General features: G+C 69.6%; 1 protein-coding gene across 4 annotated transcripts in view; it reads left to right on the top strand.

Annotated features, from left to right (window-relative positions):
- GSE1 (Gse1 coiled-coil protein) overlaps positions 1 to 23432 on the top strand; it is a 299121-nt gene that overhangs the window by 103695 nt on the left and 171994 nt on the right. For all 4 annotated transcript variants that reach the window (XR_011384131.2, XM_070062815.2, XM_070062814.2 and 1 more), the window contains exon 2: positions 1586 to 1766. Coding sequence is in view for 3 of the 4 variants with exons in the window: in XM_070062815.2 (XP_069918916.2) it covers positions 1586 to 1766 (181 nt within the window). In the remaining variant the exon portion in view is untranslated. The remainder of the gene's footprint in view (positions 1 to 1585; positions 1767 to 23432) is intronic.

Below are 23432 nucleotides of genomic sequence, written 5' to 3' on the forward strand. Positions count from 1 at the left end.
GGAGGAGCAGTGGGAGGGGTCGGGGTCAAGGCTGGGGCCGCCTTGCGCATGGACACTGCCGGTCTCACCCTGTCAGCCTCCATGGCAGCCTGACCCCACCCCCACCCCGGGCTGGCCGGACAAGCCCTGGCCCGGCAGCCTGCCCCGGCACTCCTTGGCATCCTGGCAGACGGAGCGTGAGGCTGCCAAGTTGCCGAGTCCCCGCAGGGCGGGAGCCACGTCTGTGTGGGGCTGGGGGCGGTTCCAGCCAGCGGAGCAGCCCACCCTGGGCCGCCGGCCGCAGCCTAAGCTGCCCGCAGGACCTACGGGGCTGTGGTCTGGGCCGTGGCACCACATGCATCGCATAAATTAAAGTGTTCCTGGGATACACGGGGAATTGTACACCCCCCCCCCCCGAGGCCGGCGAGCGTCCGAGGCCTCCTGCGCCGTCCGCGTCACCGGGGCTCGGGTTTCCCGGCGCCGAGCCCGCGGCACAAGGGCTCAGCCTGGCGCTGCTTTGCACCAGCCGATCGGCAAGAGCAGGGTGCCCGGCCCTGGGGACTGGGCCCTGCTCGCCCCTCAGATGTTCAGGCGCCCCTCCTGCTGCCGTGGCCAGCGGCGGGCCCTGGCCTCCTGTCCAGGTCTCTGCGGAAGCCCCCGCCCCCTGCTGGAGGCTGAGCCTGCGTTGTAACCCCCGGCTCCCGCCGCGCCGCTCTTGGCCTCAGTTCCCCAGGTTGAGCGAGCTGAGGGCACACACGTGCCCGGGGCCGCAGCGCCGAGGCCTCCAGGCTCCCCGTCTGCCCCAGGGCAGGGCTGGGGAACGGCCTGCCGGGGGCAGTATAAAGCCTGCGACGGTGTTCGGTGTGGCCCTGCCAAGGCCCTCACAGGCCCGGCTGCTCCGCTTCCCATCCAGCTCCCTGCTGTGGCCTGGGAAAGCAGCGGGGATGGCCCAGGTGCTTGGGCCCCTGCAGCCGCTCCTGGCTCCTGGCTCCTGGCTTCGGATCGGCCCAGCTCCGGCCATTGCAGCTGTTCGGGAGTGAACCAGCGGATGGAAGACCTCTCGCTCGCTCTCTCTCTCTCTCTCTCTCTCTCTCCAACTCTGCCTTTCAAGTAACTAAATCAATCTTTTACAAAAGACTCGGTGACTGTAGCTGGCTGATTTTTGAGCTGATGGTTTTGTGCGCCCAGGTGTGACGTGACGAGTCCCGCGTGACCCTTGGCAGAACGGAGCGCCCCAGCCCGGCTCCGGGGCCCCAGAGCTCGTGACGTGTAGCCGAGATGCCGGGGCGCCAGGCCCAGGGCTCTCTGGCGAGGAGCATGGGATCAGCTTTGCCACGGCGCCCCAGGGGACGGGGCTTGGCCAGACCTGCAGGCTCAGCCCCGCGCTCCCTCTTAAATCCCCTGGGTATCGTCCAGGGCTGGCCCGCCGCCAGGAGGGCCCGGGGAGCGCGGCCTGCAGTGGGGCCGGGGGCCGGCGCCAGCTTCCGGGGCCTGCTGTGCCGCGAGCCCACCGTGTCCCTGAGCGCGGAGGCCAGGCGTGGAGGGGGAGGGAGGCGCCGCGTGGCTGCGGGCCCGAGCTCACCGTGTCCACCTCCTGTCTTCGCAGGTCGCCTCTACATCTCTGGAAGCGTCCACGGCCGCCCACCCCCCTGCCCGGGAGCCCGAGCCTCGGCCGGGCGGGCCCGCCGAGAACCTGTCCAAAGGCCCCCGGACCGCACAGGAGCAGAGGCCAGCCCGGGGCCAGCAGAGCGGCCAGCACGGGGACGGAGGGGACCCCCCGGGCACAGGTACGGAGACGCCTGCTCTTTGTGTCTCTGGGTGCTGGGCAGGGGCCACGCGGCTCCACCCCGAGTTCTCGCTGCGCCGGCCGAGCCTGCGGCCGGGACGCCCGCCTGGGTGTGGGATGTGGCTCCCGTGGTTTCCCGCGGCTGGTTTTGCTGCCTGGGCGTCGTGGTGCGCGTGCCAGCCTCTGCCGGGTTTCTTTGATGTTCGCCACGCGTTTGTTGGTTTCTGGAGCCGACGTCTTGGCTGGCTGGGTCCAGGGTGGGTGGTTTCCGGCGTGCGTGGACGTGGGCGAGCTGCGGCCAGGGCTCACGTGCGGGTTTCTCTCAGGCTGGGCAGGGGGCGGTGCTGTCTGGTACCTTGTTGTCTCACACCCACTCCCACCACCCCAGGAGACATGGTGGACCCCCCTGGGGGCTCCCGAGGCCTTGCGGCTGGGCCTGTGGGACCCGGGCCAGGAGCTGTGAGCAGGGCCGGCTCGCACTCCTGGGCTGCATGTCTGTGTCACATGGCCGCCGGGGACCCCAGCCCCTTCCTGCCTCAGACAGGCCCTGGGGCTGTCAGCGGGACCTTGCAGACGGAGCTCTGGCCAGGGCGGCCCTTGGAGCCTCTGGGGGTGTCCTGCCTCCCCCTGCTGTCTCGTAAGAGGACCCGAGACCCCCAGCCCCGCCCCCACGCCCTGCTGGCCACCATGAAGGAAGCTCAGAAAACAAGCATTTGGGACAGGACGGCTGGTAGGGCACGAGGTGGCCTGGCCGGGTTCCCTGAGTCCCAGGTCGCTTTGGCCTGGACCTGAGGCCGAGGGCTGTGGTCAGGGCAGGGCTCCCGGGAGGTGGCGGCCCGCCTGGCTGCCTCGCCCGCTTCCTCAGAGCCTGGCTGAGCGGTCCAGCACCGAGCAAGGCGTGGTCTGGCCGGGACTCTGACCTGGGGGCCCTTGCTCCACCGAGCGGCCGCGTGGACGCCTTTGCCGGGGCTGCCAGGGCTGTAAGGGAACTGGCGCCGGGTCGGGACGGAGTTTGGTTCTGGTCGCAGCTGTGGTCTGAGAGCGTGGTGCCGGCGTCCTGGCAAGGCCGTCAGGGAGGGAGGCCGAGGCATGAGCTGACCCCGCTTGAGGGACCATCCCCCTCCCCAGGGTGGCGCCCCAGGCCCACTGCCCTCCACAGTGCACGCAGGAACGCACGGGCCTGATGTCGCCGGCTGTGGTGAGGGAGCAGGTGAGCTGATGCCGGCGGGCGCCTGGAGGGCCGCGGGCCCCAGTGTGTGCCGTGCACCAGCCGGCTCGGAGAGGCGCAGCACCCGCTTCCGGCCGCACGGCCCTGGGCTCTGGACGCCGTTGCAGCCACACTCACCGAGTTGCTGCTCTGACCTCTGACCTTGAAAGCAGAGTGACCTCCCGGGGAGGGGCCCTGTCTGGAGGCACTCCAAGCCCCTGCCCGTGCCCCCCATGGCTGTGGAGGACCCGTCTCCTCCGTGGTCCAGGCACCAGCCCCTCCTTCCGAAGGTCCCGGTGTCGGTGTGTATGGGGCGTCTCCCTGAGGCTCCGGGGCGCCACGGGGTGCAGCAGCTCCGGGGACGTGCCCTGTTGAGGCGGGGCGGAGCCGGGCTCGGGCTGGGCTGGCGGCGTGCAGGGGCCGGGTGGGGCAGGCAGGGGCACGAGGCCCACGCCTGCCAGCTGCTCCCCTCCGCCTGGGGGCAGCTTCCCAGCCGGAGACGCCAGGAGCGCGTCCCGCAGAGGGCCCCGCCCGGTGGCCGCTGCTGCTCGGAGTGTGGCAGTGACTAATGGCTTCTGATACACCTGCTGCCTCTCATCCGCCGGCCGCCGCGGGCCCAGCTGTGCCCTGCCAGCCGGGAGGCGGGGCGGGCGCCGGCGGACAGGTCGGCACGGAGACGGAGACGGGGTGCACACACAGCACACGCAGGTGCAGGTCTCCCGCACGGAGCACACACAGCACAGACCCCGTAGGCACACCCTCACGCGGGGTCACAGAGGGACGCACACGCAGTTCACACGGCTGTGCACATGGGCACACGTGGGCGCAGAAACAGGCACGAGTCCTATACACAGACACCCCCAGATGCACACGGGCACTGGGCCCTTCTCTCATGCCAGACACGTGCACACGCACACGCCGCCTGTCTCTCCCTCCTCCGGGCGCACCCCAGGGGGCTGAGCTGTTTGCCCCCGCAGTGCTGCTCCCCCTCCCCATGGCACCCTGCAGGGCTCTGCTCGTCCCCAGTGTCCTGCACGTGTGTGGCCCCCTGCACAGGGGGAGGAGGCAGCACGGTGGGCCGTGGGACGCGTGTGGCTGGGATCCGAGTTTCCGGCCCCAGGCTCTGCTACTTCCCAGCCTCAGAGGCTCTCAAGGCTCAGAACCTGCCCAGGGCTCAGCCGCTGCCCGCAGCCTGGTGACGGTGACACGGGACGACCGCTTGGAAGGTTGCACAGGTTGCATACTGCACAACTCCAGGCAATGTTACGCGCTTGTGGGCTCTGCCGGTGAGCTTCCTGCCGGCTGCCGGGGTCACACGGGTGTCCTTACTGAGCCAAGAAACAGCTTGCGCTGTGGTTACGGGTGTCATCTCCGTGGGGCGGCGGCCCCTCTGACGGGAGCGGGTGGCGTCAAACCAGGCCCAGGGGCCCGCGGCGTGAGGGAGCGGTTGTGCCGCTGCCCGGGACCCCGGCGTCCATGTGGGTGTGGGTTCGAGTCCTGGCTGCTCCGCCTCTCACCCAGCTCCATGTGAATGCACTTGGGAGAGCAGTGGAGGATGGCCCACGTCCTGGGGCCCCTGCACCCGCGTGGGAGGCCCGGAAGAAGCTCCCGGCTCCTGGCTTTGGCCTGGCCCAGCCCTCCCGTTGCAGCCAGTGGGTGGGAGCCAGTGGGTGGGAGCTTGCTCTCTCTCTGATGCTCTTCAAGTAAGCAACCTGTAGAAGACGGGGAAGCAGGCCCAGGGCAGCTGCCTGGCCCCGGGGGGTGGGCTGCCCGCCCCCTCCCCCACCCTTCCGGCCAGCGTCTGGCCCCAGCTGACCGTGTCAGAGGCTTTGGGAGGGCCGTGTCCGGTCTCTGCCCCCTGCTGGTCCTGCCCACGGGGTCTCTTGTCCGTGTGCCCTGGGCAGCGCCAGCACCAGTCTGAGTGCACACCAGGGAGCGCGGGTGGCTGTGTCCAGATGGGCATTTGGCCGCGCGCCCCGGGGTCCGAGCCTGCGCCCCGTCCCACCCCACCCCCACAGCCATGAGCTGTTTCCTGGCTCGGGGGCCTGGGGCTCCTCAGAGGCCCGTCCCGCGCCTGGAGCCGCCGCACGGGTTGGGCCAGGAGCCCTGGCAGCCGTGGGGTGGAGCCCTGGCGCTTACCCTCCAGAGCCCCCAGGGCGTGGCAGATGCTGCCCCAGCACGGGGCCGGGGGAGCCGCGAGGGCAGCTGGTGACCGGCGGTCCTGGCCCGGCGGCCTTCATGTCTCCTTTGTTGGGCCGGAGACTCCCAGCAGCCGGGACTCGGCCTCCGGCGCCGGGACGGTGGGGCCTGCCCCGGGGTCCCTGGCTCAGGAGCCTTGGCAAGCGTGGCCGTGCGGCTGGGGTGCTGGGCAGTGCCCAGCGGCAGCTGCTTCGGAGGCCGCGGGGCGGGGGTGGAGGGCACGGGGGGGCGGGGTGGAGGCGGCGTGGGCTGCAGCCGCTCTGGCCCCCGGCCCTGCCACTTCTGCTCCTGTGCGGGGCTCCTGCCGCAGCCTTGGTCCCCGCCGCACGTCCCCAGCTTCCCTGGGGCCCGGCTGTCCGGCTCTCTGCGCTCAGTGCTGTCCGTGGGGGAGCTTCTTATAGGCCGGGTGCGGGCTGGCGGGTGGGGCAGGGCAGGCGGCCGAGAGCGGTGCCCCAGCCGGGCGGGGCGCAGACACCCCCTGGACCGCTGCTCTGATCCCGCGCCGCTCAGCCGGGGTAGGAAAGGGCATTCCACGGGGCAGCTGGGACGACGCTCCAGGGCCTGGCTCAGCCGCAGCACACAAAGGGCCCGGGGCGGGGGTGGGCGTTGTCCGGGCGCAGTTGCTGGAAGGGGGCCTGGGGCTTTGCGTGGCAGCGGGGGTCGGTGGGGGACCCCAGGACTGCAGCCCCGGGACAGGGCGCAGACCCCTCTCTGCGGCCCACCTGCCCGTCCCCTGGGGTCCTCGTCGGGCCTCGGCAGTCACGGTCACTCACGCAGTCTGTGTCTGCAGGGCGGGGAGGGGGCCGCTCTGCCCTGGTAGCCCCAGGCCGTGGGAGGAGCCTGTGCCAAGGCCCTGGGGCGCACTTCTCTCCGTGAAGGCAGGCCCCGGCCTCCTGGCTGCCTCCTCCCCTGCACCTGGCACGCCCAGGTGGCAGGTGTCAGCAGACTTCTGTTGAACAAATGGAAGCGCTTATGTCGCGGCTGGGGTGGGCGGGTGAGACGGGCGGGGACGCGGTCTGGCAAGCGCGGGCCGTGTGCGTCTCCCCCGGTTTCCTGGGATGTTCCTCCCTTCCAGAACCTTCTCTCTCTCTGGGGCCCGGGATGGGGTTGATGTCTGGCTCAGCTGGGCAGCCCTCTCTGTGCCGGGAGAATTCCCAGGGATTCCACGAGGGGCGCAGACACCTGTTTCCAGCCGGGTCCGCTGAGCCCGGCCCCGGAGCCCGTGAGGCTGCCCTGCTTGTCCCCGGGGGCTCTTGGAGGTCACATCAGGGTCAAGGGCACTTCAAGGTCACCCTGAGTGATTGAGCTCTGTTCGTGTGCAGGTGCCCACGTGTGCGGGGGTGGGGGGGGTGTCTGGCCAAGCGCGCCCGTGGCTGCCGTGACCGATCACGGGCACTGAGTGGCTGAGGACGGAGGGTGCCCTGGGCTGGGAGCCCCACGTGGGTCTCAGCCCCACACGGCAGCAGGCTGGCTCCTTCTGGGGGTCCCTGGGGAGAATCGGTTTCCTGCTCTCCCAGTTTCGGGGGCGTCCACGGCTCGCGGCCTCTGCTCACCTCCCTCCCGCACCTGCCTCCCCTTCCAGCCGTCGCCCCAGCTGGTCCCAGGGGTGCTCTCCCGTCTCACACCTGCGGGGTGGGAATCAGGTGGCGTCTTCCCGGGTTGGGGCGGGGGGCACTTTTGGCATCTGGGCAGAGCTGCGGTGCCGTGAGCTGCAGGGCTGGGGGCAGGGCTCCTGACTGAGGAGCAGGCCAGCTGGGAGGGGCCCTGGGCGGGGCCCTGGGAGGAGTGGCTTAATGAGTCAGCCCTTTGCTGGCCACACCCCCGAGGGCCTGAGACGAGTGTGCAGGGTCAGCCCTAATGGTGGTGCCCTCTGGGCCATCACCGGGCGAGGATGGCGCCCACTGGAACCCCCGAAGAGCTGACCTGCAGCCCCTGCCCGGGGCGGCCCTGGGTGTGGAGCTTGTTGAGTGCAGTTTCCTGTTTGCTCAGAAGGTGGCGCAGTGGAGCACCAGGCACCTGGCACCTGGGCTGCCCCAGCCGCTGTCCCTGCTGCCCACCCTGGGCCTGGGAGAGGGGCTGCACTGCACAGCAGACACTGTGACCGGTGTGCTCCAAGAAGCAGGATGGGGGCCCACCCTGGGGTGCCTGTGCCGTCGTGCAGCTAAGCTGTGGTCCGCACCTCCAGCTGCAGCTCGGCTGCTCCCTGGTATGGCCGGAGGGGCTGTAGCAAGGGGCAGATCGGTGGAGAGCACAACTCAGGAGGGCTTCAGGGAGGAGGCAGCCCTTGGTCTCGGAGGCGAGGAGACGCAGGTGCTGGCAGGTCCTCCCCCTGGAGCGGCGTGCCCTGGGAGGGTTCCGTCGTCTGCCTACCTCGGCAGTGCCCCTGTGGGATAGCAGAGAGCCAAACCCCGTTCTGGGCACCCTCCAGCTGCCCGCTCCCCTCTGCCGCCCCCAGGACCCCACCCTGGCTCTGTGCCGTCCTCCGCCCTGCAGCTTTCCCTGTCCCCAGGGGCACCCGGCAGGGCCCTCTCTTTGCGCCCGAGCGCCTTGCCCTGCCTGTGTCACCCTGGGCCGACGTGGAACGGGCACTGAGCACAGGATCCCTTCTCCCTCCACCCAGAGGAAAACAGCTAGTAAGCGCCTACTGCATGCCAGGAAGCTGAGTCCTAGTGGAAAGTGTGGGCCCTTTGGGGGCCGGGACCAGCCTGGCAGTCCTGAGGATGGAACTCCCCCGGGAGTCTCCCCCAGCCCCTGGACCTCTCCTTGGGTCGGGGCACCTCCTCCTGGACGCCCAGGGTGCCCTCCCTCAGGAGCGGAGCGTGGGAGCGGTCCCCAGCACAGGCCAGCCCTGCGGCTCTGGTCTGCTGGGCAGGCCACCCTGTCGCTTAGAACCCTGCGCCCCCGCCCCCATCCTTGGGCCGCCCCCGCTGCCAGGGCTGGACGGCGGCCGAGGTTGGCGGTTGGGCTGGCAGGGCTGCCCGCCTCACGGCACCCTGATGGCAGCTGGGCACAGCCAGGGCCTGCGGCTGGCTGGGGGCTGTGCTGCTCCCTGCCCGCCGCCCACCGGGCGTGTGGTCCCGTCCAGGACCCAGGAACAGAGCCCTGGCTCTGATCTGGGAACCGTGGGAGGCGGGCTGTCACCACGGCGGCAGGAGCTGGAGGCCAGCCCAGACGGGAGAGGAGGGGGCCGTGTCTGCGCCTTCCCCGGCAGCGCCGGGCCCTGCCAAGCCGCAGGGCCACCCCCAGCCTGGGAGTGGGGGTCCTGCCAGGCAGAGGGCAGGAGGCCAGGGCCAGCTGGGGACGTGTGGGGGCTGCGAGGGGGGAGATGGGACAGCAAGGGGATAAGGTGTCTGCTGGGGGGGGGGGTCCCAGGGCTGCGGGGGTCTGGCTGCTCCTGTGTGCACAGCCTTGGGCTGTCCCACCCCCACCTCTCTCTCGTCTGTGCTGCCAGCCGCAGCTGGAATCCTGGTCCCCCAGGCCCACGGGCCTGGGATGTCGGTGTTGTCCTGGTGTGGGTGACAGGGCGTCCCCAGCCAGTGAGCTGGGCAGACGGCGCGCGTCTCTGGGTGACCTGTAGGGGGTGCTGGTGCCAGACCTGGGGCTGCCTCGTCCCTGCCCCTTCTCACCCCGAAATCCTGGCTTCCTTGGAGCCCCGGGACAGAGAGGCCGGCCCTGTGCCCTTGGGGGGCTGCCGCACCGCCGTGAGCCTCTCTGTCCTCTGAAAAGCAGAAGTAGCGTCCTGTGCGGCCTGGGGGGAGGAGGTGACGGACAGCGGCCGCTCCCGCCCACGCCCGCCAGGCTGCTGCCAGCTCCCCTCTCCACGGTAGCGGGGGCCCGGCAGGCAGGGGGCTGGGGTCACCTTTCTTGTCCTGGAGGGGCGGCCGGCGCCTGGCTTGGCCTGGGTGGGCCCTGGGTTCATGGATGGTGGCCGGGTGTGGGATCGCCTTGCAGCCGGCCCGAGTGCCCACACGTGGAGCGGCAGGCGGGGGCCAAGGGCCCCTTGCCCGTCCCGGCCTCCGCTTCCTTGGCACAGGGAAGCCACAGCCCCCGGCGGCTGTTCCATGGGCGGCGGCTGGCCTTATCTCAGCCCCCTGCACCAGCCCTGGCTCAGGAAGGGGCTTATCGGCCCGGCCATCTGCACCCCAGCGGGTGGGAGACGTGTGCAGTCGGTGGCTTGCCCTGGGGACGGCAGCTCACTCCTCGTGACCGACCCCGGGCCAGGGCCAGGGCCAGGGAGCTGGGAGGGCGGCCGAGGCCCGTGGGGCGAGCGTGTCCGCCCTGCTCGGACGAGGCTTGCTCAGGCACAGCGGTGGGCTAGGGAGGCCCCGGCTTCAGACCGCGTGTCCGGCCCTGCCCGGTGCAGAGCTGTGCCCTCCCCGCGGCCCCTGCCAGCCCAGGGCAGGGGCCGTGGCTTCTCCGCCAGCCAGGGATGGTGTTCCAGGGCCCGGCGTGCGGGCAGACTGGTGACCGCCCCTCAGAGCAGGCTCCCCGGCGGTCAGCAGCACAGCCGTGCCGCCCGCGTTCTGCACCGGCAGCCGGCCGCACGCGCTTCGTCCGGACTCCTCCCCGGCGCAGCTGCTGGCCCGTCTTAGCGACCCAGAGGCTGAGGCCCAGGTGAACCTGACGGCCTGCAGCCTCCGGCGCGCCCTGGGATCCCCGATTGTCCCAGGCAGGCAGTGGGGATGGCAGGCGGCCACACCCCCTGCAGCCCTCGCCCCTGCCCCCCCCCCCCTTAGTGCTGCTCCGGGACTCCCAGACCCCCACTGCCTGGGGAGAAGTTCCAGTCACCCACGGAGCAGGTGGTAGGCCCTGTCCCCTCTGGGGTCCGTGCTGGCGGCAGTCCAGCAGTTGGTGTCTCCACCTGTGCGGGCCGGTGCACGCTGGGTGCCCAGAGCTGTGGCAGGGCGCCGTGGCCTGAGGTCAGGGCCTGTTTGCTTCTCTCCTCGGACTGCCGTCACCCCTGCCCCCTCGCTCCCAAGATGTGAGCAGGCTCTACAGGCCCACGGCCGGAGAAACGCTGGTTCCCGCCCCATCACCGTGGGAGCCTGCTCGGGCCTCCAGGAGCGGCCCAAGGCCCGGGGGCGGACGTCCTGCTGCCCTGGCCCTCCAGGGCCCTCCCTGCCGGCTGGTGCCCTGAGCAGGACCAGGGGCCCGGAGTCCCATCCCCTGGCACGTGTTCCCTTGGCTGGCTGACCCCTAGACTGCCCGGGAGGTGCGGGATGGGTCGCCGTGGCCCCCCTGCTGCGGTGGCCCAGGGCCCCTAACAGGTCCTGTGCAGCATCTGGGGCCCGGCCGTGCTGGGCGTCCCCCGGGGCCCCGGTGCTGCCATGCATGGCGGAAAGGGGGCTTGTTCGCCAAATCGGAGGCCAAGGCAGGTGCAGGACCGGGGACTGGGCAGGAGGTTCCCTCTGCGGCGTCACCATGGGCCTGAGTGGCAGCTGGAGGCCACACAGGGGAGGGGTCCTGCTGGGCACACGGGCCCCTTCGCCCCCAGGGTTGGACGCACAGCAGGGGCCGGGGTCTCGCTGGCGCGATGCGGTGGGAACGCTGAAGCCCCCTCCTGCTCTAACCTTTGTTCAAGTGAGGGAGAGGTGGGGGGAGTGGCAGGACCCCCTCCGGGCCACCGCACTCCGGGACTGACCCCGTGGCCACGGCCTCCGCCATGGTCGACACTCGGGGCTCTGAGCTCCGTGTCAGGGGCGGCGGCGACACCCTGACCTCAGCAGGGGAGTGAGCTGTGTTTGGCGTGGCCCCCAGACCCCGTCAGCCCCAGTGGATCCACGCTGCGGGTGGGGCTGCCGCTCTCTGTGGCGCCGTCCAGCCTCGAGGGGCAGACAGACACCTCCCCCTGCTTCCTCCCGCTCCTGCCGGCTGGGGGCGGGGCTCCCGGTTGCCTGGGAACGTCCCGCAATGGAGGTGAGACAGGAGCTGGCGATTAACCGCAGGGAGCAGGCAGCTGCGTCTCCAGGCGTCTGTCCACGCGGGAGGACACCCGCACCTGCTGGCGGCCCCACCTGCTTCCTGTCCGTCCGTGGAGGCACGTGTGGGGGACAGCGCGTGGGGAGGGGCCGCGGGGGCCGTGCTCTTTGGCCTCTAGCACTCGAGACCTGGTGTTGGGGGCTCCTCCGCGGTGGCGCCGAATAACGTAGCCGTGGCTCCTGGGTTCCTCCCCCGGCCCTCGGTACCGCGGTGCGGCGGCGGCAGCGGGCGGCAGGCCGTCTGTGAACACCCGCTTTCGGGTCTGGCCGGGCGCCAGTGCAGTCTGCCGGCTCACAGGATGCCCCGGGAGGCAGATCCGGGTAGCCCCACGTCACAGATGAGGAAGCCAGGGCTGGCAGCTCAAGCCGGCCTTTGGGGAGGTGACCGCCTCTGTGAGTCTGGGGCCCAGAACGCCCACTGGGCCTGGGGGCCTCCCCGTGCCCGCTCCCGCTCACTCAGCAGGCTGTGGGTTAGCCCGAGGCGCGCCTGTCTGGTCAGAGTGAGCTGGAGGGGCTCCTGTCCGTGTCAGGGTCCCTCTGCCTGGCCCCGGCCTGGGACACCTCGCTGGGCTGGGCCAGGCCGTGGGCACGGCCGCCTGGCTTCGCCAAGGCCTGCTCCCGAGGCCCGAGGGAGGCCGGTCCAAAGCCGGGAGTGAACACAAGAGGCACGGGCACACAGCCAGCCCGGCGTCCCATCCGTCTGCTCGCTCACGGTTGGCCGGCCGGCGCACAGTGCGTCCATGCAGCCAGGGCCCGGCCGGGTGGCTGCCCCGGGAGATGTGGTTATCTGCCAGCCACATGCGGCCCAGGCTGCCTGCGGCGTCTTATCTGCCCTGCCTGCGAGGGTCCCGCCACCCCCGGGGACAGGATCTTGCTCGCTGGGCCCTGAACCTGCTGTGAGTCGTCCGTGCCGGCGGACGGGGGTGAGGCAGAGCCGGGGACGCTCCGTCCAGCCGCAGGGCCCAGGACTCAGGCTGCGGGGAGGCGGCCAGGCCTCTTCCTTTCTGTTGAGCAGGGAGAGAGGCCTGGAAAGCTGGGGGTGCCCTGCAGCCCGGGGACCCCCACGCCCGGACGCAGGGTGCGAGGGGACAGCAGAGCCGGGAGTGGCTGCAGATTGCAAGCAAGCCAGGCTTCTCACGGTGCTCGTATGTGCACACACATGAAGTATATGAGTACACACACGTGATCACACCCCGTGCTTCTGCACACACGTGCAGGGCTCCGCGGGTACACACCTGCTCACACACAGAACTCATGTACACACACATGCAGGGCTCCGCGGGTACACACCTGCTCACACATGGTGCTCATGTACACACCTGTGCGGGGCTCCGCGGGTACACACACCTGCTCACACACGCGCTCATGTACACACACGTGCGGGGCTCCGCGGGTACACACCTGCTCACACACGGCGCTCATGTACACACACGTGCGGGGCTCCGTGGGTACACACACCTGCTCACACACGCGCTCATGTACACACACGTGCGGGGCTCCGCGGGTACACACCTGCTCACACACGCGCTCATGTACACACACGTGCGGGGCTCCGCGGGTACACACACCTGCTCACACACGGCGCTCATGTACACACACGTGCGGGGCTCCGTGGGTACACACACCTGCTCACACACGGCGCTCATGTACACACACGTGCGGGGCTCCGCGGGTACACACACCTGCTCACACACGCGCTCATGTACACACACATGCGGGGCTCCGCGGGTACACACACCTGGTCACACATGCGCTCATGTACACACACGTGCAGGGCTCCGCGGGTACACACACCTGCTCACACACAGAACTCATGTACACACACGTGCAGGGCTCCGCGGGTACACACCTGCTCACACATGGCGCTCATGTACACACCTGTGCGGGGCTCCGCGGGTACACACACCTGCTCACACACGCGCTCATGTACACACACGTGCGGGGCTCCGTGGGTACACACACCTGCTCACACACGGCGCTCATGTACACACACGTGCGGGGCTCTGCGGGTACACACACCTGCTCACACACGCGCTCATGTACACACATGTGCGGGGCTCTGCGGGTACACACACCTGCTCACACACGGCGCTCATGTACACACACGTGCGGGGCTCTGCGGGTACACACACCTGCTCACACACGCGCTCATGTACACACACGTGCAAGGGTGAGAGGTGCGGCTGGGTGCCCCACGGAGCTCCTGAAGGGTCTGGGGATGCAGGTGGCCTTGTCCTGAGGGCTGGGCTGTGTCCTGCTTGGAGAGCAGCCCCCTCCTCACTCTGCGACACACTGGGCTCTGTGCTGTGTGACCTCACCCCGTTCTCTGTGTCTCTGAGCGTCCGTTTGCACCCAGAGAATAGAGCCAGCACTGCCGCTGTCACAGGGGGCCCCTGGCGGCTCCTGTGCGCCCAGTTCCTCTCCCTCCCTGTACTGTCCCCACCCCCTGGGCTGCACTTTCCCCTCTTGGTCAAGGCGAGCCCTGTGTGGCTGGCAGCCCAGGCCATCCTGAAGGAGGGCACAAGCAGGCTCTTGGGTGGGCCTTGCTCGGCCGAGTCCTGCAGGCCAGGGCGGGTGGAGACCTGGCCACCGGGGGTGCCGCGCGCACCTGCCCTGCGCTCCTCGGCCCCCGAGCCTCCGGGCGCTGCAGATCCATGCCCCACCCCAGGCCAGCAGCACGGCACAGACTGTTGCCTGGGCAGGCGCGATGCCCACAGTCGGAGGCGCTGTCCAGCGCGGGCAGATGCCTGGGCACACGCACGGCCGCGCAGCGTCAGGGCCGGCCCCGGCAGAGGGCTCCTTCCGGGGTCCCTGGGGAGCGCGGCACAGGCCAGGCTGCGAGCCCGCGCCGGAGGAGGGGCCGTCCCCCGGGGTCGCCGGGCCGCTGACGGATGGTAATGGGGGCCGGGGAGTCTGATGAAGTTCATTTTTCACCTGCACGTGTTTGCGCCTCCCGCGCTGGCGAGGCAGCCGGCAATCCATCCTGGAGCGGCGCGGCGGCCTCGCGGTAATGGGGTCATAGATCACTCGCCGTGGAGGGAGACAAGGCCGGCCGGGCAGCAGGGCCGTTACGAGTGACCGCTGGTGACCCAGGCCAGGATGGCTCCGGCTCACATGGGGCCTGCCGCGGCCCTGAACTTGGGTGAGGGGTGGAGCGGGCTGCGGGATGCTTTGGGGGCTGGCTCGGCCCCGTGGGGGAGAAACCCCACTTCCAGGGGTCCCTGTGGATCCTGGCTGGGGCGTGGTGGAGTGCTCAGGGCCTCTGTGTGACAGGTTAGGGTTGACCCCTCCCTGCTCGGCCTTGCTCTGTGCGGGCCCCGCCGTGTGGCCCGGCAGAGCTGAGCCAGGCCCCCAGCATCCCCCACGCAGCCCTCCTGCCCCCAGATCAGCAGCCGGCTCTGCAGAGGAAACAGCCAGGTCCCACCTGCGTCAGCTTCCAGCCCCGCCGTCCGGCTCGCTGTGCAGACGGGTGAGGCCCTGGCCCCCTCGTGCCTCAGTTTCCCCGTATGTGAACTGAGAGAGCAGCAGTACAAGGCCTTGATGCCCGGAGCCCCGTGATGACGAGTTGCACAGTGACGGGCTCGGGACGGGGCTCCCTGCGCCGTGCAGGTGGGGCCAGAGTCAGTGCCGTCCTCCTTGTCCCCAGGGCTCTGGGCATGGTTCTTGCCCCAGCGTGTCGGCTGCCCTCTCTCTCCGTGCCTCAGTTTCCTGACCTGCGAGGTGGTAACTGAGCACTCGGCATGGAATTTACGAAACCCTGGGTGGGGGGGGGGGGCGGCCAGAAAGGGCTCACCCTGCACCCCGGGTGCTGGACACAGCTCTTCCACCTCGTGCCGCCGTCCAGGGCCCTGCTTCTAGAATGTTCTCCCGGGGCTCTCGTGGACAGATTCCCCCTGGAATGGGGTGGGGAGGAGGGGCCAGAGCGAGGTTTCCTGGAGTCTCTTTGTGCAGCTCTGCCTCCCGGCCTGGGCAGGAGGCCTGGGGGTGGTGGTGGCTGTAGCATGGCTCCTTCCCCCAGGATCCAGGGCCCCCCGGGCTCCCAGCGTCCATGTGCACTGCCCGAGGCCTTGGCCATTGGAGCGTGACTCACGCCTGGGCTGTCCCTGGGCACCACGGCCCCTCTCGGCGGCCCTGCTGGTGTGCACAGGAGAACTGGGCCTGAGGTGGGTGCTCCCCACACCTGGATACAGCCCCAGGACCTGCTGAACTTCTCAGAATCCCCTTCGTTCGTCCGTCACGGCCTGCGGGGTGCCCCAAGGCGGGGTCTGAGCCCAGCCTGCCCTCACCCCTCACCCAGGTGGCTCCCTGTCTCCTGGAGCCCTGCTGGGGGGCCTGGCACCTGCTGTCACTCCCCATCAGAGCTTGGTCAGGGAAGATGGCTGAACTACAGTGTGGGGGTCCCCCGGGACAGGTCACGGGCGTGTTGTGGCCCCTGCGCCGTGGAGATGACCAAAACCGGTCACGGCCTCACCTGGTGTCCTGGGAGGCTTCCTGGCTGCTTAGGAGGTGCTGGGTCGGGGGCGGCCCTGGCTCTTGGGGCTGCTTCGCGTGTAGTCGTGGGGGTCCCGGGACCCCATAGCTCCCCGGGCGCAGCTCTGCTTGTCTCCCTCATCCACCAGCACCTCACGGCCCTGAGTGGGGAAAGCACATCCTTGCTGGGCCGACCCTGCAGCCCTCAGGGCCCCCAGGAGCTGCTGGTGCCACCCCTGGTGACTGAGGCCCGCGCGGCGCCCCGGTGCGGGCTCGGCGTGGCTGGGGCGTCTGGCCCTGTGCTGTGTCTTACGGGGGAGCTGCCGAGGCGCCCGGACGCTGGAGGAAGGACAGAGAGGAGGAGGCCGGGCCGCGTGCTCGGGGCCTGCGCTCAGGGCACTGTGCGGCCCCGCGCCGGGCTGCGTCCGTAGGACCCGGCCGACAGCGGGCGCTCCTGGGACCCAGGGGAGGCGCCTGGCAGGAGACAGGGCAGGGTCCCCTCTGAGCCCCGACTCCGAGAGCCAGGTGGGGTCACGCTGTGACCCCGAGGCCTGCGGGGGAGACACTTCCGGGTATGAAGGCGTCTGGCTTTATTTCTGCTCGTGTTTTACCCCTGGGTTTACTGTGCCGGCGCTGTCCAGGCTGGGTGAGTTTGACGGCAGCGGCCTCTGAGCCGCGCCTGCCCCGCCTCCGCCTGTACCGCATCTGCCCGGCCGCTCCTCTGACAGCCGGGCCATCTGCTGGAGCAAAGGTCGTGGGACCACGAGTGTCTGTGTCTGCGCTCGGGAGGGGCGGGCTGCTGGCAGGGTGACAAGCCCAGGGGCCGGCCAGGCGCGGGGCCGGGCACCGCGGGGATTGATGGCGGCTGCGCTGGCGCCCGGGCTTGATGGGACAAGGCGCCAGCCGCCTGGCTCGGCCGCCTCCGGGGCGGGATGCCGTGGGCCCGCAGCCCGCCGTGTCCCCTACATCCGCCGAGAAGGCTGAGGCACGGAGAGGCGAAGGGATGTGCCGTCCTGGTTCCTGGGGCGGCCGTCAGATGACCATCACAGAATCCCCGTCTCTCCGCTTGCAGGCCAGGAGTCGGGCATCCAGGGCTCAGCAGGGCTGTGCGTCCAGCAAGTGCACCCGGCGGTCCCCCCTCCCCGGCCTCTCGCAGCTTCTGGGGGCTCCAGGCACTCCCTGGCTGGCCCGCACGCTCCAGCCCCCGCCTCCGTCGTGTCCGTCATCCCTGTGGTCGGTGCATCCCGCTCCCCTGCCATGCTGTTCCAGGGTCAGCTCACCGTAACCCGGTCACGTCTATGAAACCGCTTTGCGGATAGGGTGGGGCCCCCAGCCTCCAGGTGGACAGCAGTGGGGGCAGGGGCGCTGGCCACACATCACACCTGTCCGCCGTCACTGTGGCCATTGCTGCTGGCCCCGCCAGCGTCGACTCCGTTGCCCGGCTGTGCCCCTCGGGCTGCCGCTGGGTACGGGAGGTCGGCATCGCCCAGAGCAGCTCCCACCCCTGAGAGAGGCCCCGGCAGTCGCACGCCCCAGTCCCCCTGGGGATGCTTCTGTTGCGTCCCCATCAAGTGGCTCCTGGGGGTTCCCTTCCTCGTCTCATTCCCGCCCCCCTCACGTCCCAGGGTCCCCTCACACCCGGTCCTCGTCTCCGGAGGGGCCCGACGGAAGGCAGCCCGTGGCCAGGCACCGCGCCCAGCCCAGAGCGGCACCGGTGAACCCGCGCGTGCTCAGGGTGCGTGTGCCCCGTGCGGTGCGGGGCGTCGCCTGCCGCATCTCACGAGCTGGGCTGGGGCAGCAGACGCTGCGGAGGGGACAGGCGTGGTTTTGGAAGGACGAGTGCGTCTTCATGTTGAGCGTGGTGAGCACGCGGGAGCCTCTGGACTGTGTCTTTTAAACGGTGAATCGTGCGGCCCTGAGTTACCGGCTTCTGTCCCGACGTGCGTCTCACATGGCCGCCTCGCTGGGCACCCTGTGTCCCTGTCACAGGCAGGATCTGAGGCCAGCAGATCATGGAAGGGGTTGGAATCCAGGCGGTCAGCTGGCTGGGCTGGGGACACTAGACGACCCTGCTCACCTATGCCTGCCTCTTTGGGCTCAGCCGCTTCCCTCTGACAAGCACCAGGGGCCAATCAGAGGGAGGAGGTCAGAGAGGGTCTGCCCCGGGCTGGTCAGTGTTCCTAGCCCAGCTGAACGCTGCAGCTCCCTCTGGACATTGTAAGGGGAACGCGTGGCTCCAAGCTGAGCCAGGAGGAGGGAAAGCCAGCGGCACCCACTTCTGGGCCCAGCCCTGAGCAGCTGACATCTCTGCTTCCCGGTTACCCCGCCTGACGCCATCACCGCGCTGCCCGGGCCGGTTCTGGCACACGGTACATGCGCGGCCAGTGCCGCCTCCGTCCATGCCGTCTCGGAGCCGGAGGGCCGCCGAGGCAGCCAGCAGGTGTTTCGTTAACCTCATCTCCAGGAGCGGCTCCTGAGGCCCCGAGAGCCACCTGTCCCCGAGTGCGGCAGGTCTAGGAGCTCCCAGAGCAGTCTGCGGGCCTCTGTGCCGTCTGCAAAGGGGGCGGGGAAGCTGCACCCGCGAGGCGGCAGCCCGTTCCCGGCTGTGATCTTTTGGGGGTTCTGGACCCCTCCTCCTACAGCCTGGAGCCTGGCGGCTGTGGCTCCCCCTGCCGTAGGTGCACCTGCTCGCCACCAGGGGGCAGCAGGGGCCTGGCTGCCACCAGGGCTTGGGACCCCACAGGGGCCACTCCTGGGCGGGCAGGGGTGAGTGCTATCCCCCCAGGGGCCTGGGGTCTGTTTGGAAAAGCAGGGTTGAGGTGGCGCCCGCACTGTCCTCGTGGGCTGCTGGCTCCAGGGCTGTCTGCCCCCAGAGGGTGGCTATTTAGGCTGCCAGGGGAGGGGTGGGAGGGTGGGCGGCAGCCAGGGCCGCAGGAGCGGGCTGGGGGAGGTCACGGCCCGAGAAATTAAATGTTCATAAATGCGGGCCGGGCGCTCGCAAAGTAGGGCAGAGCCATTAGCGCTCATTAAAGTTTAATACCTGCCTGCCTCGGCGGCCGCTCTGGTCTGCTGGGCGTGCAGGCAGAGTCCCGGTCCTGGGCCGGCGGCCTGCCCCTGCCGCCCCCACAGCTGGGCTGGGAGCTCCACTTCGGGAGCGGAGGCGTGGGTGGGCCCCGGCGGAGGCAGGGTCTGCTGGGGGATCTGCCCCTCCCCGCCTCTCCCCTCCCCGTGGCCATTGCAGAGTGATCGGCTGAGTCCTCGCTCTCCTCTGCCTGCCGAGTCACCTTGAGCCTCCAGGCCTCACTGGGAGCCAGGTGCAGTCCTGGACCCCCCTCCCCCAGGGCATCTGTTTCTAGGCTCGGAGATGCCCAGGCCAACGCCGGGTGGACGGTCCCCCACAAAGTGCCTTTGAGGCCGCATGGGGGCCGGCTGGAGGCATCCTGGGAAGGCTCCCAGGAGGAGGTGGTACCTGAGGTCATCCTGGAGGAAGCCAGGTGGGAATTAGCCCAGCAGAGGGAAGACTCTGGCGTTCTGAGCACAGCAGGGTCAAAGGTGAGGTGGCAGAGGCTCGGCACCCTGGAAGGGGGCAGGTGGGAGAGGAGGAGTGAGGATCTGTCGCCAGGCTGAGGGTTGGCACACGGCCCCGAGCCCGGTCTGCGCTGGGGTGGGATGGACGTTGAGGTCTGCACCAGGCCCTGAAAGTTCCCAGCCTCAGCCTCCAGGGTGCGGGGCCGTGGCGACGGCAGTGCCCGGTGGTCACAGCCCGCGTGGGCCAGCCCCAGGCCAGGCTCTTGCAGGGGGGAGGGACCCAGAGTTCGCCCACTTCTCGGACAGGCAGACTGAGGGTGGAGTGGGCCAGGCAGCCCTCGGTGGAGCAGGAATGCATGGGCCTGCTCGGAGCCTCCGGCCTGGCCTGGCCCGAGGCTCGGCCCCATGGCGCGCGCCCAGCTTCGCGGCTCTGGCTTTGGCCGGGCGCTGTGCCCAGCCCTCACCACGGCCGCCGGGTCTCCCCTCTCACCAGGACTCCCGAGAAAAAAGCCCTTTGCAGTGTTGACTCACCCTCGGTGCGCCCCGGCCCCCGCTCCCCGGGGCCTGCCCAGAGCAGCCCCCAGCTCGCCCTGGGCCTGCTTCCTCCTGGCCGCCCGCCCGCCCGCCCCAGGCCTCGGCCCCGTTCCCAGCCGGCCTGGAACAGAGCGTGCCCAGAATAGATCTGGAGTGAGAGCTGCAGAGGCCAGACCTGCACGAGGCGCATCAGGAGAGCCCTGCTGCGGGTCACACCCAGCCTGGACCTGAGACCTCGGCCCCGCCCGGAGGGCTTGCCCCAGGCCTCCACCCCTTCACCCTGGACCCTCTTGGGGCTGGCGAGGTTCCCCTGCCGGCTCACGGCTCACGTTGGAAACCCACTGGGCTGCAAGCGGGGTGGGGGTGGTGCAGGCCCCGCCCCCGGCTCTGCCCCCAGCCCAAGTCTGCGGTGTCGGGGAGAGCTCCAGGCCTCCCCGTGCCAGCCCCGCAGGGGGGAGCTCGGGCGTGGGCGGCCCGGCCTGTTTTAGGAGACAGGAAGTGTGCGGCCACAGGCCCGGCATAGGCAGGCCCCGGCCTGAGTGCCACAGCAGAGCGGACGTGCCCGGCCCGGGCACAAAACACCTCGCGCTGACTCTTCCCGGCCCCCAGCACCCGCTTCCGGCTGGATGCGGGATGGGGGGCCTCCCCACCCCGCCTTCCGTACCCGGCTGCTGGCAGCGGCCGGCGGAGGAAGACCTTGGCCCAGGCCCAGCGGCCCTCCTCCCTCCGACTGGGCAGGGGCTGGGCTCCATGTGGCCGTGCGGGCCTCCCCCAAGCCCTCCCAGCAGGGCGGGGTCAGGTGGTGGACGGGGGCCCCCCCAGGCGGAAGGGGCCCCAGCAGGAGCCTGAACCAGCATCAGGGAGGCCACATCTGGACCGCGGGCTCGGGCTGGGAGCGTCCCCAATTCCTGGCGGTGTGGGGGATGGGGGTGCCCTCTCCAGGGAGCCTGTCCCTCCACAAGGCCTGGGGAGGTGAGAGACAGAGCAGGGGAGGCAGACGCCGGGTGGCTGTTGCCCTGGGTGAGGGGACGAGGGTGGCCCCAGGCCACGCCCTCACCCTACTCCTTTTCCCCAGTGGTCTGCGGCGGGGGACGACAGGGCTCCCAGACGCCGGCCGAGGGTTCAGGTGCCTCCTCCGAGCTCCGTGCGCAGCTCCCCGTGCCCTTCGCCATTGGAACAGGGGCTCGGAGAGGCAGAGCACGGGCCCCGGGCCGCACAGCCGGGGCTGGCGCCGGCGTCCCCTTCCCTCGTCCCTGGCCCCTGGCGCATGAGTCTCCTGGGGCTGGGGGGGCTGGGACGCGTAGCTTCCAGAAGAGTCCTGTCTGGACTCACGAGGTTCCAAAGTCACCTTCCGGGCAGGGAGCCCCGGGCGTCTGAGTCAGCCTGGGCCTCCCGGAGCGCGTGGCAGCCACCTGGCGAGAGCGGCCATCTGCTCCGTCAAGGACACACCTGGCCCCCGCTCCGGCGTCCGGGGCCTGGGCTGAGCTGGCGAGGGTTGCCCTCTTCCCTCTGCCCTCCAGGGCTGCCTTGGGTCAGGCACCCCCCAGGCTCCTCCCCTGGCTCCGCCCCCTCGAGCCCCATGGGAGGAGCTAGTGCTTTCTGGAAGCAAAGGGCTGCCCCAGGCCCCTCCACGGGAACAAGTCAGAGTCTCGGAGGGGGCGGGGCTGCCCCAGGCCTCGGGTGGTCTCAGCTTGCACTGGGTCCCTGCCCTGCCCCGGTGAGTCCACGGGCAGGTGCACCTTGGCATTCCAGAGTGCGCTGGAGCCCGGTCTGCAAGGTTCGGCCCAGGAGGTGGCGTGGGCCCTCTGCACCCCACACAGCAGTGCCGATCCAGGCAGGGTCTCGGGGCAGAGGGGACGCATGCGACTCCCGGGAGCCCTGGGCAGCGCCAGCCTGCCTGTGTCTGTAGGGGGAGGAGCCGGGCTGGAGGAGAATGAGGGGGTCGCTGACACTCCACAGCAGTGAGAGGCCGGCGCCTTCCCAGGCGGGCAGAGGGGGTGGCCCTGCAGGCTCCGAGTCAGCCGGGCTGTGTCGGGTCCCCGGCTGTAGAAGAAGAGTCTGTGGGCTGCCCCACTGCCGCGGTGAGGGTCCGCCAGGGGACGCCGTGAGAGCCAACCGGAGGCTGCCGCAGCGGCCAGCGCCACGAGTGCAGGTTCGCGTGCACCCGGGCCGTCACCACCCAGCCCAGACCCATCTCCCCTATCCGGGCCGTCGCCACCCAGCCGGACCCGTCTGCCCCGCCCGGGACGTCACCACCCAGCCCAGACCGTCTCCCCCACTGTAAAGTGGGGGATGGGCTCGCCCCCCGGGGCCGATTCCAGCCCCTGCCCCTGGGCTGTGGGGGCAGACGCACCCTCACAGCCCGACTCCTGGTTCTGTCTGCTCGTGGGCCCGGCTCAGAGAATGTGTGTGCATGCCTGTGTGGACACGTGTGCCGTACAGTGTACAGACGTGTGGTGGATGTGGACACGTGTGTGGTATGTGTGTGCATGCCTGTGTGGACATGTGTTGATTGTACAGTGCGCACGCGTGTGGTATGCGCATGTGCATATAGACACGCGTGGTGTGGCAAGTAACTGCACCGTGTGAGGGTACATGTGTATGGTGCTGTACATCACGTACACGAGAGCTTGCGTGTAGGTGCGTGTGTGTGAATGTGTGTGTGCACCCACGTGTGATATGCGTAGCACCTGTGTTGTGTGCATGTGTGGGCGTGCACGTGGGACGCGTGTGGCGCTATTGGGAGCGCCCCCCAGGGTCTCACTGCTGTCAGCCCCTGCCGCTCGGGGAGCCGCCGCCCGTGACAACGCACGCGTGAGCTGGGACGAGTGAAGGAAAAGCCACGCCCACTGCCGGAGCAGCCTGCAGGGGTCAGTGCTGTGGGCGCCGCCCTCCTCCCGTCCCCGGTGGCCTGCACCCACTCACCCCACCCGGGCAGGTGCAGGTGGCGCCCGCAGGCGGTGTCGCGGCCACCCCGAGCCGCACGCCCACAGCTTAAGCTCCTTGAGCATTGAGAGCCCGTGGAGTTCCCCGCCCAGGCCCTGCAGTTTTGAGATCAAAGCTGGGGAGAGCAGGGTGTGTGTGGTTGCGCGTGGCTGTGTCTCCGTGTGCCTCTGTGTGTGTGTGTGGTTGCGTGTGGCTGTCTCTGTGTGCCTCTGTGTGTGTGTGTGGTTGTGTGGCTGCGTCTCCGTGTGCCTCTGTGTTGTGTATGTGGTTGTGCGTGGCTGTGACTCCGAGTGTCTGTGTTGTGTGTGTGGTTGTGCATGGCTGTGTCTCCGTGTGTCTGTGTGTGTGTGTGGTTGTGCATCTATGTGCGTCTATGTGCCTCTGTGTTGTGTGTGGTTGCGCATGGCTGTGTGCCTCTGTGTTGTGTGTGGTTGTGCGTCTCTGTGTCTCTGTGTGCATCTGCGTTGTGAGTGTGGTTGTGCATGGCTGTGTCTCCGTGTGTCTTTCTATGTGTGTGTGGTTGTGCATCTGTGTGTTTCCGTGTGCCTCTGTGTTTTGAGTGTGTGGTTGCACGTGGCTGTGTGTCTGCATTGTGTGTGTGGTTGTGCATCTGTGTGTGTGCGTGTGGTTGTGCGTGGCTGTGTCTCTGCATTGTGAGTGTGGTTGTGCATGGCTGTGTCTCCGTGTGTGTGTGTGTGTGTGGTTGTGCATCTGTGTCTCTGTGTGCATCTGTGTTGTGAGTGTGTGGTTGCACGTGGCTGTGTGTCTGCGTTGTGTGTGTGGTTGTGCGTCTGTGTGTGTACGT

The sequence above is a fragment of the Oryctolagus cuniculus genome, chromosome 18, assembly GCF_051225735.1.
Source record: "Oryctolagus cuniculus isolate XC-2025 breed Fujian yellow rabbit chromosome 18, ASM5122573v1, whole genome shotgun sequence".
In the NCBI taxonomy this organism is placed as follows: Eukaryota; Metazoa; Chordata; class Mammalia; order Lagomorpha; family Leporidae; genus Oryctolagus; species Oryctolagus cuniculus.